The 16,683-nt window shown below is 40.3% G+C and overlaps 2 protein-coding genes across 8 annotated transcripts in view; one reads left to right on the top strand and one right to left on the bottom strand.

Moving 5' to 3' along the window:
* ERLEC1 (endoplasmic reticulum lectin 1) overlaps positions 1–1,533 on the bottom strand; it is a 30,082-nt gene extending 28,549 nt beyond the window's left edge. Inside the window, exon 1 of one of the 4 annotated variants that reach the window (XM_077915385.1) lies at positions 1,187–1,533. In XM_077915385.1, the coding sequence (XP_077771511.1) occupies positions 1,187–1,396 (210 nt within the window). In that variant the 5' untranslated portion in view covers positions 1,397–1,533. The remainder of the gene's footprint in view (positions 1–1,186) is intronic. The other 3 variants (XM_077915386.1, XM_077915383.1, XM_077915384.1) reach the window with 3 other exon arrangements.
* An 18-nt stretch (positions 1,534–1,551) lies between these two features.
* ASB3 (ankyrin repeat and SOCS box containing 3) overlaps positions 1,552–16,683 on the top strand; it is a 104,286-nt gene continuing 89,154 nt past the window's right edge. For 3 of the 4 annotated variants that reach the window (XM_077915380.1, XM_077915381.1, XM_077915379.1), the window contains exon 1: positions 1,575–1,703. The gene's annotated coding sequence lies outside the window, so the exon portion shown is untranslated. Of the gene's footprint in view, positions 1,704–16,683 lie in introns of all 4 variants that reach the window. The other variant, XM_077915382.1, reaches the window with a different exon arrangement.

Here is a 16,683-nt window from a genome sequence, read left to right as displayed (position 1 = left end):
TTTGTTATCCTGGTAAATCGTGCTTTGACATCCTGCTATCGCTTACTCTTGTTTCAATGAGGTACTAATAGAACAATATGGTAACGGAACGAAATAGTCATCCCAAATGGAACGACTGCGGATAACTGGAATAAGAATTTTAAAAAAGGTTTTGTGTTTTCCAAGACTTCAATTTGAAATGAATTGACTACTTACAGGGTGAGCATCTTAAGCGCACAGTTTTTAATGGGCCTGCAGTGGTGGGAAGACTTTTCAAGCAGAGTACTCCCCGAAGGCAGAAGGACCGCAAACTTCCGTTCACTGTCAAGTTATAAGAATGTTCACCCCTCTAGGAAAAGTGATCACAGAACCTCACTTTCTGGGGTTTTAAAAATAAGAGTCGTAGTACATCAGCACTGCAAAGGATGTTCGGAGCAGAAGGTCGTTACCATCTCAAAAGCCAGATAGTGCTCTCAGAAACAACTCTGAGGGGATCCCCGGTTTGGCTCAGCGGTTTGGCGCCTGCCTTCGGCCGGGGGCCTGATCCTGGAGACCTGGGATCGAGTCCCACGTTAGGCTCCCTGCATGGAGCCTGCTTCTCTCTCTGCCTGTGTCTCTGCTCCACCCCCTCCCCGTGTCTCTCATGAGTAAATAAATAAAATCCTAAAAATAAAGAAGTGACGTAGTGTAACCAAGCTGTAGGGTAAAGAAAACTTTTTTTTCTTAAAGAAAGAAACCCGTGTACGTGTGTGTATACAAGACAGAAATGAGGCATGAGAAGGAACAGCTCCTATGTGCTGTACAACCGGCCGTGAGGCTAGGGCGGTGATCCTGAAGGCGAGGTCGGCTGGTGGAGGAAGAGCTGCAGCTGACTTTCTAAAAGAGTAGATAAGTACACGCGCCCGACGTGATTCTAAGAAAGCTGCTCCCACGGGGGCGGGAGTGTTGGTAAGCAAGGTCTAGGGAGACAGAGTTCAGAGGGGGAGGACAGGTGACCGCTGGCTCCTTAATGCTCAGCATGGAAGGCACAGCCACACAGTACGTTCGCGCAACTCCTGCCGTGCGAATGAATGAATGCGAGGTAAACGCGCCTTCGGACTGGGGAAGGCGGGCAGCCGCCTGCAGAGGCGATTCCGGAGGAGGGAGGGGGCCGAACCCTAGCGCTAGGACGCAGAGAGCCGGCTACAGGGTTCGCGAGGGCACTGACCAGAGAGAACTCGGTGCCGGGCCAGTTGACTCGGAAGGGGATGTCGTCGCTGAGCTGGGGCAGCGCTCGGCCGCCGCCGGACGCCTCTAGGAGGCCGCACAGGACCAGGAACACCGGCCCGCCGGGGACCAGACTACGCGCGCCGCCTCCTCCTTCCTCCATCCTCCGCTGCCGATCTCTCCAGCCGCCGCCACAACCTCCTCTGCCCATAGAGGCGAGGAGGCGGGGGAGGAGGAGGAGGCGGCGGGACCACTAAGCACCCAGGCAGCCCGGGCCCAACCGCCGCCACGTCTCCTTCCGGAGAGCCGGGCAACGCCACCTCCGCCCCCTTGGGCGTCTTGCCACCGTTTCCGGGGCAGGCGGCACATCAACATCCGGGGCCACCGCGCCGTCCGCCTACGGAAGCCGGGACGCCGGGGGGCGGGGCGGGGAGAAGTCGAGCGCCGCGGGCTCGGGGAGCTGCCCCCGAAGGAGGCCGCGGCCTGGGACCGCGCGGGAGTGTCGGCGCCGAGAGCCGGTGAGTCCGGGGGCGGGAGGAAGAGAGCGAGCGCGGCGGGCGTAGGCCTTGGCGACGCGCAGGGCGGAGGGCGGCGTTCCTGACTTAGCGCCCGCCAGCCGCCTCCGCCTCCTGCTGTCCCCTTCGTCTTTCCCGCGTGGAGCGTCTCTCCGCCTCCCGTGCTGCGGGCGGCGGCCACCCCCGGCCCTCGCGGCGCCCCCGCGTCAGCGCGCCGGTTCTCCGGGGTCGGCGTGGACATCACGGCCCCTGCGCTTCCTGGCTTGTCGTCTTCTCGGGGGAGCCGGGGGGTCCCTCACGCCAGGCTCAGGGCCGGGCCGGTGTGAGGTGGGGAACTCCCCTGAGGCTGAATCACGGCTGGCTGCGGGCAGGGCAGGACCGAGGCGTGTCGAATCTCCCTCCCTCTCCTTCAGAAAAGGCCCTTGTTTTCGTTTCCAGGGTAGTGGGTTCTGCAGGGGTAGCCGAAGAGCACCCACAGGGCCCTTCTGCATCAGCTCCTCGAATTTGAACCAAACCAAAAAGCAGGAAGGGCAGTCTCGTTTTTCATCTTATGATTTTTCTTTTTAAAAAAATGCAAGGAATCCACGGATTCTTTAAAAATTTTTTTTTATTGGAGTTCGATTTGCCAACATATAGTATAACACCCAGTGCTCATCGCGCCAAGTGCCCCCCTCCCAGTCACCCCAACCCCCCGCCCACCTCCCCTTCCACTACCCCTAGTTCGTTTCCCAGAGTTAGGAGTCTCTCATGTCCTGTCTCCCTCTCTGATATTCCCCACTCATTTTCTCTCCTTTCCCTTTATTCCCTTTTACTACTTTTTATATTCCCTGAATGAATGAGACCATATAATGTTTGTCCTTTTCCGATTGACTTATTTCACTCAGCATAATACCCTACAGGTCCCTCCACTTCGACGCAAATGATTGGTATTTGTCGTTCCTAATGGCTGAATAATATTCCATTGTATACATAGACCACATCTTCTTTATCCACTTATCTTTCGATGGACACCGAGGCTCCTTCCACAGTTTGGCTATTGTGGCCATTGCTGCTAGAAACATCGGGGTGCAGGTGTCCCGGCGTTTCCCTGCATCTGTATCTTTGGGGTAAATCCCCAACAGTGCAATTGCTGGGTCGTAGGGCAGGTCTATTTTTAACTCTTTGAGGAACCTCCACACAGTTTTCCAGAGTGGCTGCGCCAGTTCACATTCCCACCAACAGTGCAAGAGGGTTCCCCTTTCTCCACATCCTCTCCAACATTTGTGGTTTCCTGCTTTGTTAATTTTCCCCATTCTCACTGGGGTAAGGTGGTATCTCATTGTGGTTTTGAGGAATCCACAGTTTCTTTTTTCTTTTAATTTTTTTATTTATTTATGATAGTCACACAGAGAGAGAGAGAGAGAGAGAGGGGGGCAGAGACACAGGCAGAGGGAGAAGCAGGCTCCATGCACCGGGAGCCCGACATGGGATTCGATCCCGGGTCTCCAGGATCGCGCCCTGGGCCAAAGGCGGGCGCTAAACCGCTGCGCCACCCAGGGATCCCGAATCCACAGTTTCGAAGAAAATTGCTTTAGTCCAGAATTGAGGTGTTCATTAATTTGTTTGGTACTTATGAGAGCTTCATATGTGCCAGACCATTGTGTTTGGTAAAATGGCAATTGAATGGGTCTCTGTTCTCTTTCCCTTTTGGTCTAGCAAGGGAGATTAATAATTGCAACCTATTGTGGTAATAAAATAGTTAACATTTAGCATTCATTGTGTGCTAGGCACTAGTCTAAATAACTTATACATGTTAATATATATTTATATATAACTTATATATAAATATATAACATGTAATTTATATATATAATTTGTGTATAATTTATATATATATATGTATAAAATAGATGTAAAAGTGGAGATACAAAGAAGGAAGTAAGGAACTCTGAGATTGGACAGGAAAGGCTTTCCAGGAAAGATGATGTTAGAACTGGGGTTTTGAGGATTTATAAGAGTCAGGCAAACAGGGAAGTGCATTTAAACATAATTCTTCTTGATGCTTTATTTGGACTTTCTGGTGTAGTCAAATGACAGGATAAGATGGAATCATCAGCAGTAGATTGATACTGGAGAGGAACAGAGGGAGTCCAGGGAAGGTTGCGTATATTCTGCAGAAGTGTTTGAGCTTTATCCAGTAGATCAGAGTTATTGCGGACTTTTTCATGGGAATCATCTGATTTTACCCCCGTTTCTGAAGTATACAAAGATTAACTCCAAATGGATTGATTTAAATAAATCACATGCAAAAAAGAGTAAAATATGAGAAAAACTTAGGGGAATAATTACTCTTTGTGAGTAAAGTAGGAAATCCTTATGTCATAAAAGAAAAAGACATATTTGAGTAAATAAAAATGAAAAATACTTATAAGGAATCGGTTTAGGCTCGGGCTACATAATGAGAATCTGGCTCAGTAGAGCTTATGTTCAAGTAAAGGGGATTACTAAATAAATAACAAATAAGAAACTTTGTGGTACTGGCAAATTCTGCTTAAAAACTAGAGTTGTATGAAAGAAAATACCTCTGAGATGTGCTGCTTAGGTAGACGATCAGAATAAACTTCTGTGAGGAAGTGACACTTGAGTGGTGACTTGAAATGACGAGGAAGAAGCCACACCAAAATTTCCAGGCAGAGGTCCTGAGGCAGGGATGAGTGTGGTGTGTCGGAGGGACAGAAATAAGGCCAGTGTGGCTAGATTGTAAGAGGGACGTGGTAGGAGATGATGTTTGAAAGGTAGAAAGAGGCCAACCAGACACAGACCTATAGGGCCTGATGCACATTCGTCAAGATCATTATGGCTCTTGTGTGGAAAATTTATTATAGAGGATGTTATGGGATGAATTGTGTTCCCCTAAAAGATGGGTTGAAGTCCTAACCCCTAAAACCTCGTGATTATGAATTTATTTGGAAATGGGGTCTGTGCAGATGTAATCAAGTTAAGATGAGGTCATATTGAATTAGGGTCGGTCCTAATCTGCTGACTATAGTGTCTTTATAAGAAGAGGGAAATTTGGACACAGGACATACAGAAAGCATACTACGTGAAGATGGAGGGAGAGTCTGGAGTATGCATCTACAAGCTGAGGAACACTGAAGATTGCCAGCAACCACCACAAGATAGGAAGAAGTAAGTAAGGATCCTCCCTAAGTGATTTCAGAGAGATCATTGCCCTGCTGATATCTTGATTTCAGACTTAACCCCTAGAACTGTTAGACAATATATTTCTGTTGTTTTAAGCTACTTGGTTTGTAGTAATTTGTTTTGGCAGCCGTAGGAAACTAGTATAGGAAGGCATGGATGGCAATAGGAAGACCAGTTAGGATGCTGGTAGTAATGGAGAATGGAGAGAAGTGACCTGATTTGGAATACATTTTTCAGTAGATGATCTTGAATTTGCTGGTGGATTAGATGTGGCATGTTCTTACAAAGATGAATTCATGATGTTGCCTAGGTATTTTTTATAAGGAACTGGTAGTGCAGTTTACGGAAAGAGGGAAGAACAGAATGTAAACTGATGAGAATTGTGTGTTTTTATTCGTTTTACTTTTTATTTTGAATGAATTTCAGATTTACATAAAAGCTGCAAGAATCGAACCCAAATTCCTCAGTTGTTAACATTTTTTTTTAAAAGATTTTATTTATTTATTCATGAGAGACACGGAGGAGAGGCAGAGACACAGTCAGAGGGAGAAGCAGGCTCCCTGCGGGGAGCCTGATGTGGGACTCGATCCTGGGACCCCCGGATCACGACTTGAGACATAGGCACTCAACCACTGAGCCACCCAGGCGTCCCAAGGGAGTTAGTCTTGATGCAGCGATTTTCATTTAGTTGCAGAACTACAGATCCTGGGGAGGGATTAAGAAAGTTGTGCAGTTATTCATCTAACAAATGTGGTTTGGAGGCACTGTCCTGTGTACTTAGTGCTATAAAAATGATGTAGATATAGATCAAGTCCATCAAAATGTTACCACCTAGAAAGGGAGATAGGACTTGTATGTAACAAATTCTATTAAAAGTGAGAAGTGTTGTTGGAGAAGTGCTGTACAGATGAAGTATTTTGGACATTCAAAGGAGGGGGCGATTACCTCTAGCAAGGGATGAGAGGAAGGGTAGAAACCAATAAAGTAGTTCTGGCGTTTGTATTGGACCTTAACAGGTGGTAGGATTTGGATTTACAGAGCTGGGAAAGACCTATTTTAAGTGGAAAAAAGAACATGAGCCCAAGACTTACTGAGATCAAAAGTAATTTGGTTTGAGTACAGCAAAGGAGCTTGGGAATGGCATAAAGAGTTTAAAATGTGACAAGGGTGATATTTCACTCTGATGGGAAAAGGATATTTTAATTAATAAATGCTGCTAGTATAATTTGCTCTCTATTTATAAGAAAACCAGCTACATTTCCTCTTCATAAAATACACAAAAACTAAATTGTAAATGAGTTAAATATATATATGTATATGAAGAGATTAGGAGAATGTATAACTGGAGTAGAGATGATGTTTTTTGGTAAGATAGGAAATCCAGATACCGTAAAAGGGAAAGATAGACCTACTTTTTTTTGTTTGTTTGTTTGATAGACCTACTTTAATACATGTTTTGAAATTAGTAATTTCTTTTAGAATTAAAAATGTGTAAACCTTTGGCCTAGTGATTTTACTTTTTGGATTTGCTCTGATACATAAGGATGTAGATACAGGGGACACCTGGGTGGCCCATTCGGTTAAGCATCTGCCTTTGATCAGGACATAATCCCAGGGTCCTTGGGGATCCAGCCCTGCATTGGGCTGCCTGCTCAGTGGGGAGCCTGCTTCTCCCTCTCCCTCTGCAGCTCTCTCTGCTGCTTCCCCTGCTTGTACACTCTCTCTCTCTGTCAAAAAAAAAAAAAAAAAAAAAAGATACAGGTACAGAGATACTTGTCGTGTCATTGTCTGTAGTGGCAAAAAAAAAAAAAAAACCCTCTGTATATCTGATTTTCCAACAATAAGGCTATGACTGAATATATACAAACTCTATGCAACTGAATTGTGAGGTGGTGAGGAGCAGAGGCTTAGGAGTTAGGCCATTAGATTCTGATGCCAGCTCTACCACCTAACTACATGTTTGACTTTGGGAATGTTACTTAACCTCTTTAGAGCTCAGTTTTCTTATCCTTCAAATGGAGGAAGTAACAAATGGTAAGATGTAAGAACTAATGACAATTCAGTTTCTTGATGTGTTCTATTCATGTACCAGATGTGTCCAGGCACTATTTTAAGCACTTAATAGATACAAACTTATTTTTTTTTTAAACTTTTATTTATTTATGATAGTCACACAGAGAGAGAGAGAGAGGCAGAGACACAGGCAGAGGGAGAAGCAGGCTCCATGCACCGGAAGCCCGACGTGGGATTCAATCCTGGATCCCCAGGATCGCGCCCTGGGCCAAAGGCAGGTGCTAAACCGCTGCGCCACCCAGGGATCCCTAGATACAAACTTATTTAATTGATATAATCCTCATAATAACCCAAGAAGTAGGTTCTATTATTTTCCACATTTTACTGATGAGGAAGCTGAGACACAAGTTAATACCATATTCTAATATAATTCACATGCATACATTAAATTAATATGTTTATGCCATATTATAAAATATGCCTGAATAAAACTGTAAAAAATTTTTTCAATTGAAATTTTTATGAATCCCAAATGAGAACCAAACAGTTGGGCTTTGAGTTAAAAGTTACCCAAAATCTCTTTATTGTTTCTCATTTAGACATAGAAAGGACAAAACCAGTAAAAACAAAGACATTTGCTGAACTGAACAGCTGGTGTGCAGTCTGAGGTAGTGTAGCACTGAGTACTCCAGAGGCTGCCTAAGAACATAATTGTCCTTTTTTCTTCATTTCCAGTACTGATGTTTTTCCCCTCCAGTTCCTCCTTTGAATATAATTTACTCTGCAGTAATAAGAAAGAAGACATAAGAGAACTGGGATGCACATTTTGGGAAAAATAAAGGAAAAGAAAAGCTTTTGGCCTTCGAACATTTTTGGTTGAAATATAACACAAACACAGGTGACCGAATGCCAGCAAATATATAGGTGCAAATGTGTATATTGTACTGTTTCTTAGGCATAGGGGAAAAAAAGAGTGGACATTTGATTTCAAACCAAGCTGGCATGATCTTTTTTTAATCCCATGCTTCATATTTTTAGGTCTTTGCTGAGTTTTCTACAAGAATGAATTTTTAAAACTCCAAGTATACCACAACACCTGTGTAAAAACAGTCCCTATGTTGTATTTGTGCCAAACTTAAGAAAATAATCAAGTCCAAAATGTGACATCTTGTATAAGACCTCTGGCCTGGATGTTGGAAAAAGTCAATGACTGGGGTACAGTTGGTTAAGCATCTGCCTTCAGTTCAGATCATGATCTCAGGGTCCTGGGATTGAGCCCCGAGTTGGGGAGGGTGTGGATGGGGTCCCAGCTCAGCTCTCTCTCTGCCTTTCCCCCTGCTTGTGCTTTCTCTCTTTCATATGCTCCCTCGCTCGCTCGCTCTCAAATAAATAAATAAAATCTTAAAAAAAAAGTCAATGACTAAGAAAAGGAGATTCCTATATAACCTATGATGTATATTACTATTGTGTCTTGGAAGAAGAACAGTGATTTCAGTTTCTCCAATTTATTTTACCTTTTTTGCCTTTCAGTGTCCAGAATTCATGCCTTGCATTCAATTGTTGTCTTAGAGTCTCTCTTAAACTGTAACAGTCCCCTTTTGCCATCTGTTTTATTTTTTGTCTTTTAAAGGTTTTATTTATTTATTCATGAGGGACACAGAGGGACTGAGACATAGGCAGAGGGAGAAGCAGGCTTCATGCAGGGAGCCTGATGCGGGACTCTATCCCAGGACCCCCAGGACCATGACCTGAGCAGAAACTGAGCCACCCAGATGCACCTTATTTTTATTATTATTATTATTATTTTTTAAATTTTTATTTATTTATGATAGTCACACACAGAGAGAGAGAGAGAGAGGCAGAGACATAGGCAGAGGGAGAAGCAGGCTCCATGCACCGGGAGCCCGACGTGGGATTCGATTCCGGGTCTCCAGGATCGCGCCCTGGGCCAAAGGCAGGCGCTAAACCGCTGCGCCACCCAGGGATCCCTATTTTTATTATTTTTTTAATATTTCATTTATTTGAGAGAGAGAACAAGTGGTGGGGAGGGGCAGAGGGAGAGAGAGGAGAGAGAGAAGCAGACCCTCCCTGAGCTGGAAGCCTGATGCAGGAGGTCCCAGAATGCCCAGATCATGACTTAAGCCAAAGGCAGATACTTAACCCACTGAGCCTCCCAGGGGCCCCTTGCCATCTGTTTTAAAGCTCACTATTATTTTTTTGTACTACTAAGAAAGAAAATAACTGCTGCCATTTAAACTTATGACATGCTGGCTAATATGAGATTCCTCTCAATTTCAGAAGTCATAAAATGAGATGAATATATTAATGAAATATGGCAAATTGCCCAAGGCCATAATACTAGTAAGCAATGGAATTGGATATCAGACTACAGGTAGTTTGGCTCTTGAACTCATTCTTTTGGCCACTACTGAGTGCTGTCATTTTTTATCAATGAATTATTTCACGTAAGGACTTTTTTTTTTTTTAAGCATAATGCCTCATATATAGTATGTAGTGTGTGTTAGCTTTTATTATCCTGTTCACTACTTCTGCAACTTATTACTATATGCTTGTACTATCTACATTCTGTGACTTTTGGTCTTCTGTGCTTTGTTTATAGGTTGATTCTTAAATATTGAAAACCTATAAACTGTTTAAATATTATAATTATAAAAGTACTATTCACTTTTACGCCCAGAGGTAATTGAAACTGCAGAGAGGGAAATGTAAATATTTTAATCCTCTGCCACTTAAAGTGTTCTATTAGCTTCCTAATAATTCTGCTCTATTTGCTAAAATGAATTCATTTCATTTTGAAGCTATATTGAGCTCTCAAACATCTTCTAATACATACTTGTTGTTTTTCAAGCCTGTGGCATACCTCTATACTGGGGTTTCTTTGTGTCGCTCTTCTGGGTTAAGACTACTGTTTTGTGTTATTCCATGTCCTCCTTTATCTCAGATTTTTTTCTCCACATCATTGCAGTATAACTAATTTCAAATATTTCCAGAAAGGATATGAAGCAGATAATTTAATTTTCACAGGCCTCATATATCTGAAAATGCAATTGTGTTGCCTTCTCATTTTATTGTTTGGGAGTGTAATTCATAGTTCAAAATTATGTTGTTTTGCTCAAGACTTTGAAGACGTTCCTTTGCCTCTTAGCCTCTAGTGTATCTGATGAGAAGTCTGCCAGTCTAGTTCTCTTTTTTTCTGAAGTGATAGGCTTTTTTTAATCGGAAAGACTTTATTAGATTCTTTTTCTTTATCATTGGTTTTATGATATTTTATAAGAATGTTTCTAGATGTAGATCCTTTCTCATGTGTCCTTCATGGTAGTCCAGGAGTTCTGTTTGTTCACTTCTGAGAAGTGTTTTTTTTTTTTTTTTTCTTTTTACTTGAAATATCATTAGAGAGATTCTTCCGAAGTTAGGAAAAAATACAAAAAGAAAAAAAAATTAAGTAATATGGAGGATCAATCCAAGATGTCCATTCCCTTATCAGTGGTCCTTTGAATTTTTTTCAGTGGTTATTTATTTTTTTTTTCTATTTCCATAGTTTCCACCTGCTCTTTTTTTTTTTTTTAATTCCAATATGGTTAATACACAATGTTATATTTGTTTTAGGTATACTGCAGTTGCTTTTTTTTTTTTTTTAAAGATTTTTAAATTTTAGAGTGAAAGAGTGTGTGTGTGTGTGTGTGTGTGTGTGTGTGTGTGTGTGTGTGTAGAGTCAGTGGGAGAGAGAGAGAGAAAATCTCAAGCAGGCTCCTTGCTGAGTGCAGAGCCTGAAGTGGGATTCCATCCCAAAACCCTGAAGATTATGAGCTGAGCTGACTTGAGCAGAAACCAGGAGTCTGACATTTAACCAACTGAACCATCCAGACACCCTTGAAGGTAGTACTCTTTTTTAATGGATGCAGTGCTTTCATGAATTTGGTTTAGAATAGCACTTAAAAATTTTAAACATTTATCTTCTGTTCCCAGAAATGGCTGTATTTCCTTCAGGTCAGTTGTTTATTTTCATCCTTTCTTCTTGTGCTTTTGCTTGGCCTTTAAAAAAAATATTAATGATACTTGAGCGTGGTATCAATTGTCGGGCCTCACTTTAGGGTCCATGGATAAAATGCAGGAAAAGAATTGTGCCTTCCGCTCGCTCTAGCGTATGTCCAAATAAGGAAGGCTTTGTTAGGGAGTATGAAGATGCTCTAATGCTTTCAGGGTAGATTGCTAAATTAAGAAAAACAAACATGGTTTTAGTTAGAAACCAACACTTGTTGATATACTTGTGTAAAGGAATGGGGTAAGAGGTTTGGCTTGGCTGTTCCATATATATTTTTTAATCATCCTAATTTTATTTATGTATTGATTTTATTGATTTATTCATCCATCCATCCATCCATACTAATTTTAATCCTACACCCATCTCCTGTTTGCTCTTCCTGTTTCCAGGTTTGGTACTTCTCCAGGCTCTGCTGGCAGGAATGTTTTCTCCATGGGTGCAAGCCTTCTTGTGCATGTGTTCATGTTTGTTCTAGACTGCAGTTTTTTCTGCATTGGCTTAATTCCCAATATTATCTCTTAATTTCTCTCTAGAAGAGAGAAAGCAGACTCCAGTCTGCTCTCTTCTAGATTGAATGAATGAATGCATTTTAGTGAAATTTTGATAGGAAGTGGAGGAAAACAATTGTCCTTAGTTTGTCTTCTAAAGAGTAAATAACTCATAGATATTTGTTGAATAAATCAATTAATACTGAGAGTTATGCTACATGTTGGCAAATTAAATTTAAATAAAATGTAAAAAAAATGCTCTTGAGAAAATTGGGCAAAGCATGCTTTTGTTTAAATTTAAAAAATTCTGGCCGTAGGGTATGTGTAACTAAATCCTTTTTCTTTTATTTTTTTTATCCTTTTAATTTATCCTATTTTACGAAAGAATCTCATTGAGTTTAAAACTTAGCAGTGGAGGTAAAAAATGAATAAGCTGCCATCTTTTACAATTTTTTTTTTAAAGATTTTACTTATTTATTCATAGGCACAGAGAGAGAGGGGCAGAGACACAGGCAGAGGGAGAAGCAGGCTCCATGCAGGGAGCCCGATGTGGTACTCGATCCCGGGTCTCCAGGATCACACCCCAGGCTGCAGGCGGTGCCAAACCACTGCGCCACTGGGGCTGCCCTACAATTTTTTTAAAAAATTAAGAGTATTAATTCCATTTTGTTTTTTAGCGTTTAGCACAGTGCTTGGTATGTTCTAAGTATTCTTTTTTTTTTTTAAGCTTTTATTTATTTATTCATGAGAAACATAGGCAGAGGGAGAAGCAGGATCCCTGCAGAGAGCCCCATGTGGGACTCGATCCCCAGGCTGGGATCACACCCTGAGCTGAAGGCAGCCTCCCAGCTGCTGAACCACCCAGGCTGTGTCCTTGTTCTAAGTATTCAATAAATGATAGTTATTGTTATTAAGTTTTAGCTTAAATTCTTTTTGTCTCTCATTTTCATCATCTAAGAAAATGGGGGTTAATATATGTATTAACAGAATAGATTTTGGTGTATATAATATTTGCTACATAAGGTTAATTATTCTTTGATCCATGAACAGCTATTTATTTTTTCTATGAGGCTTTGATCTAATGAGTTTGAATTAATAGTTTGTTATTCTGTATCCTGTTTTTATTTTATGTCACAGTTTTTATGCTAAATAACATTGGTTTGCTTGGTTGTATGTCCTTTCACCAAACATGGTTCTTGGTAGCTGGGACCTATCTTTTTTATCTTGATAGTCTTAATGCAGAGTTATTGTTTGACATAACACGACCCTCATTTTTGCTGTATCTTTTTTTTTTTTTAAGACTAATTTATTTATTTGAGTGAGAGAAAGAGAGAGTGAACAAATGCACCAGCAGGGGGAGGGACAGAGGAAGAGGAAAAGCAGGCTCTCCATTGCGTCAGAAGCCCGATGTGGGGCTTGATCCCAGGACCCTGGGATCATGACCCAAGCCAAAGGATCATGATCAACTGACTGAGCCACCCAAGCACCCTCCCTCCTTTTCCTGGGTCTTCATGGATGAGGAGGATGGGGTGAGTGGAACATGGGGTGGGATACATTAGTGGGAAGCAAAATGTGACACATATGCTGATACCATATTATAAATAGTTGAATATCAGATTAAGGAATTTGAAGTTTATTTAGTATGCTGTGGGAGACATTTTGATTATTGACTAGATTAGTTCCATATTTTAGAAATATAATTCTCATTGCAGAGTATAGAATGTTTTAGAAAGAAGAAAAGAGATTGGAGGTAAGGAGAAACTTACTCTTGCTATATTATAGGGTTCCTATGTTAGCTGAGAAATCTTCCAGCTCATACTTAAAAGATAGGTCTTACCATTGTGTAATAACTCAGACCACATCACATGTAGGCTCCAGGGCTTCCCTGCTAATTTTGCTTTGATTTGTTAAGAAATGTTATACAAAGTTTTTAGTAAAATAAAGGCTAAAATTTTATGTATATTGTGAAAATCATTCATTTTCTCCAAAAGCTTATAAATTGATGAGTATTTTAAACCTGTTTGTTGTATTTTCTAACAATTGTTCAAAATTTAATGTGTGTCATGTGCAAGGAGGTAATGGACAAAATTTTTCTCCCTTGGGAAAAGAGATGAATTCTGTTTTTCGTATGCTAAGTTTCAGGTGCTTGGGTAGTTCAATTGGGGCTCCCTTACATATAAGACATAGAGTCATAAAGAAATTGAGAAAGATTAGAAGTTTTCTGAATAAAGATGGTAATTGAAACCTAGGGTTTGGTGAGTTTGCGTATCTGATAACAATAATCTAAGATATAAGTACAATGAAATGTTCTACTTTTTTGGCCTTAGTGAAATGAGATGCTTGCTTACGAATGTCTGCTGAATCAGAGTTGTAAAGAATGAACTAGATCTTTGGGTTAAATCAGGAAGGGGTCATTGGAGACTGAAGACTGCACTGATTCTGTGAGTACAGCAAGAGCAAAAGCAGACTGGAGGAGCATTAAGAGGAGTTGATAAGGAAGTAGAACATTGTAGTTAAAAAATTCTGTGAAGGATAGTAAAGTTGGAGGAATAAAATATTATAGGGTTAAGTGGTGGTTTTTCCAGTTTTATAATGTATGGATATGTGTCGTCAAACTTTGTATAAAGACAGGGAGGTTCGGTACAATTAAATGAAACCACCAAGAGATTAGTGCTGAATATATAATATTTTAGAAAGGAAAAATGAACCTTAAGAAGGAAAATATCATGAAATTCAGTAAGGCTTATTTTTATCATATAAACTTGAAATACAGAAGAATAATTTTAGAAGTCTCGAGTTAAAATTCTTTACAAGTAGCCACAGATTAAAAAATCATCCCACTAATCTTTGCATTTTTAATATATGCTTAGGGTGAATTTAAAAATTTTAAGGCTTTATGGCAGCCTGGGTGGCTCAGCGGTTTAGCGCCGCCTCCAGCCCAGGGCATGATCCTGGAGACCCGGGATCGAGTCCCGCGGCGGGGTCCCTGCATGGAGCCTGCTTCTCCCTCGGTGTGTGTCTCTGCCTCGTTCTCTCTGTGTGTCTCTCATGAATAAATAAATAAAATCTTAAAAAAAAATAGAATAAAAAAATAAAAAATTTAAGGCTTTAGAAATGCATAAAAACAGATGTTAAGAGTTGAATAAATACATAGAAAATATAGTTGCAGTATTTTTGGTGAGAAAAGAGAAGTATAATTGGAATATTTGATATGTAGATTTTAACATGATGTGATGAGAGGGAATTTTAGGTGTACCCATCATATTACTGTCTTTAAAAGAATGAGGGATGGTAAATTATAGGAGTATGATGCAGTGAAATTCACAACTGTTCCAAAGTTATAATTTAAAATCTATGTATCCATGGAAAGAGAAATCTAATGGAAGGAAATGTTGACTATAAAATGTTTTTTATTTAAAGATTTTATTTATTCATGAAACACACACACACACAGAGGGAGAGAGAGAGAGAGAGAGAGAGAGAGAGAGAGAGATAAGCAGGCTCCATGCAGAGAGCCTGACATGGGACTCGATCCCAGGTCTCCAGGATCACACCCCAGGCTGCAGGCGGCACTAAACTGCTGCGCTGCCAGGGCTGACTATAAAATGTTTGAAAAATTTCTAATAGACTAGATATTGTTCTTAAATTATAGGCATGATTGAAGTCATTATGAATCTCAAAGAGATGCTAAACCCATGGTACTCTAAATATATAAAGTAATAGTAGATAATATTTATTATTACATCAGGTGTTATATGATTTATATATGTTAAAATTAAATGAGCACCTTCAAAATGTAAAATAGTACATATTTTAGGTAGAAACTTTAATAGAAAATGAAAAAATCCTTTTTAAGATGAAATGCATATCCTATAGACAATAGCTAAACTTTTAAAGTCAGTCTTAAAGAAATGAGTCGCAATCATATACTTTCAGATATGTGGAGTTGACATCAAAAACCTGTTTCCCCAACTGGTAATTTCTAATCTATGGAGGTGGCCTCTAGATGGTATTTATTGTTCTTGGTAGATCAAAGAGTGACCATGTTTTCCTGGGACTGAGAAAGGGAAACTTAATAGTGGTCTGCAGTAGGAACAGAAAGACCTACTTTAAAAACTCCATTCCATTAGAGATTTATATTAAAAAGTTTCTTTTCTCAGTGCAGGGTTTACACTCATACTTTTTCTGAATTCCTAAAGATTGAAACTTAACTAATAGTTATACTCTGAGAAATGAGAGTCTTGAGTTTTGTGTGTGTGTGATTAGGGAAGAATGAGAGAAAATGTTTTGAAAGTGAGATCCAAAGACTTTAGTAAAGAGACAGTTTTGCTAACAAAAATAAGTTAGGCTCTATGTAACTTGGTACCTGCTATGATTCTGTCTAGCTGGGAGGCTTTAAACCTTAGCTTCTAATTCAGTATTGTTTAACTTCTCTATTTTAGTCATGTTTCTCCCCATCCTAGTGAAAATAAATATCCCCGTTTCTGGGCTCTTTGGAATATGGCCTCCCTATAAATGTTGATGGTATACCGTATATAATATGTCACATATTTGCTAGTCTAACTTGTAACTGAAAGCCTAAAAAGACATATAAATGGGATTCCAAAGTTATCTCTTGACCTTTATATTCTATAACAGTTATGTATTAAATGGTAGAACATTCATTTTGGGGACTTACAAACTCCTTTGGACTTAGGTTTGTTGGTAAGAGGAAAGGCTGTATTTCTGAATTCACTTACATGATTCTGAGCTATAGAATGTGAATCTTGAATAGGCTCATTAGATTTGTGGGAATCTATACATCTATCAAAATGAACTCTAACATCTTTATGTAACAAGCTACTTACTCTTTCATTATACAAAACAGTTACTTTAGTTTACCTCCTGAAAAAAAGATGGTGGATGGTGAGGATGGTGAGGATGGTGAAATTCGGGTGGGTTTTTAAATATATCATAGAAAGATCTTGTGTTTTAGGGTAAGAGACACCTGGATTCCTACTACTTACAGTATGTGTGTAACTGTGCAAGGTACTATGGAAGCAAACTCAGAGGAGTTACCCAGAAAATACTTCCATATGTAAAGCGCATATCCTTATGGGATACTCATTAATGAATGTTATTAGTTCTTTTCTTGTTTTACAGGACAAGTGAGATGTTTTCTGAAAACTAATTGGAAAATGTTGGGAAAATATTTAAAGTAGTTATATAGCTGAGTAAATTACCAAGTTAGGTGTTA

Source organism: Canis aureus, chromosome 11, assembly GCF_053574225.1.
Source record: "Canis aureus isolate CA01 chromosome 11, VMU_Caureus_v.1.0, whole genome shotgun sequence".
In the NCBI taxonomy this organism is placed as follows: domain Eukaryota; kingdom Metazoa; phylum Chordata; class Mammalia; order Carnivora; family Canidae; genus Canis; species Canis aureus.
Note: the sequence above shows the minus strand (reverse complement) of the source record. Positions and strands in the feature narration are given on the sequence as shown.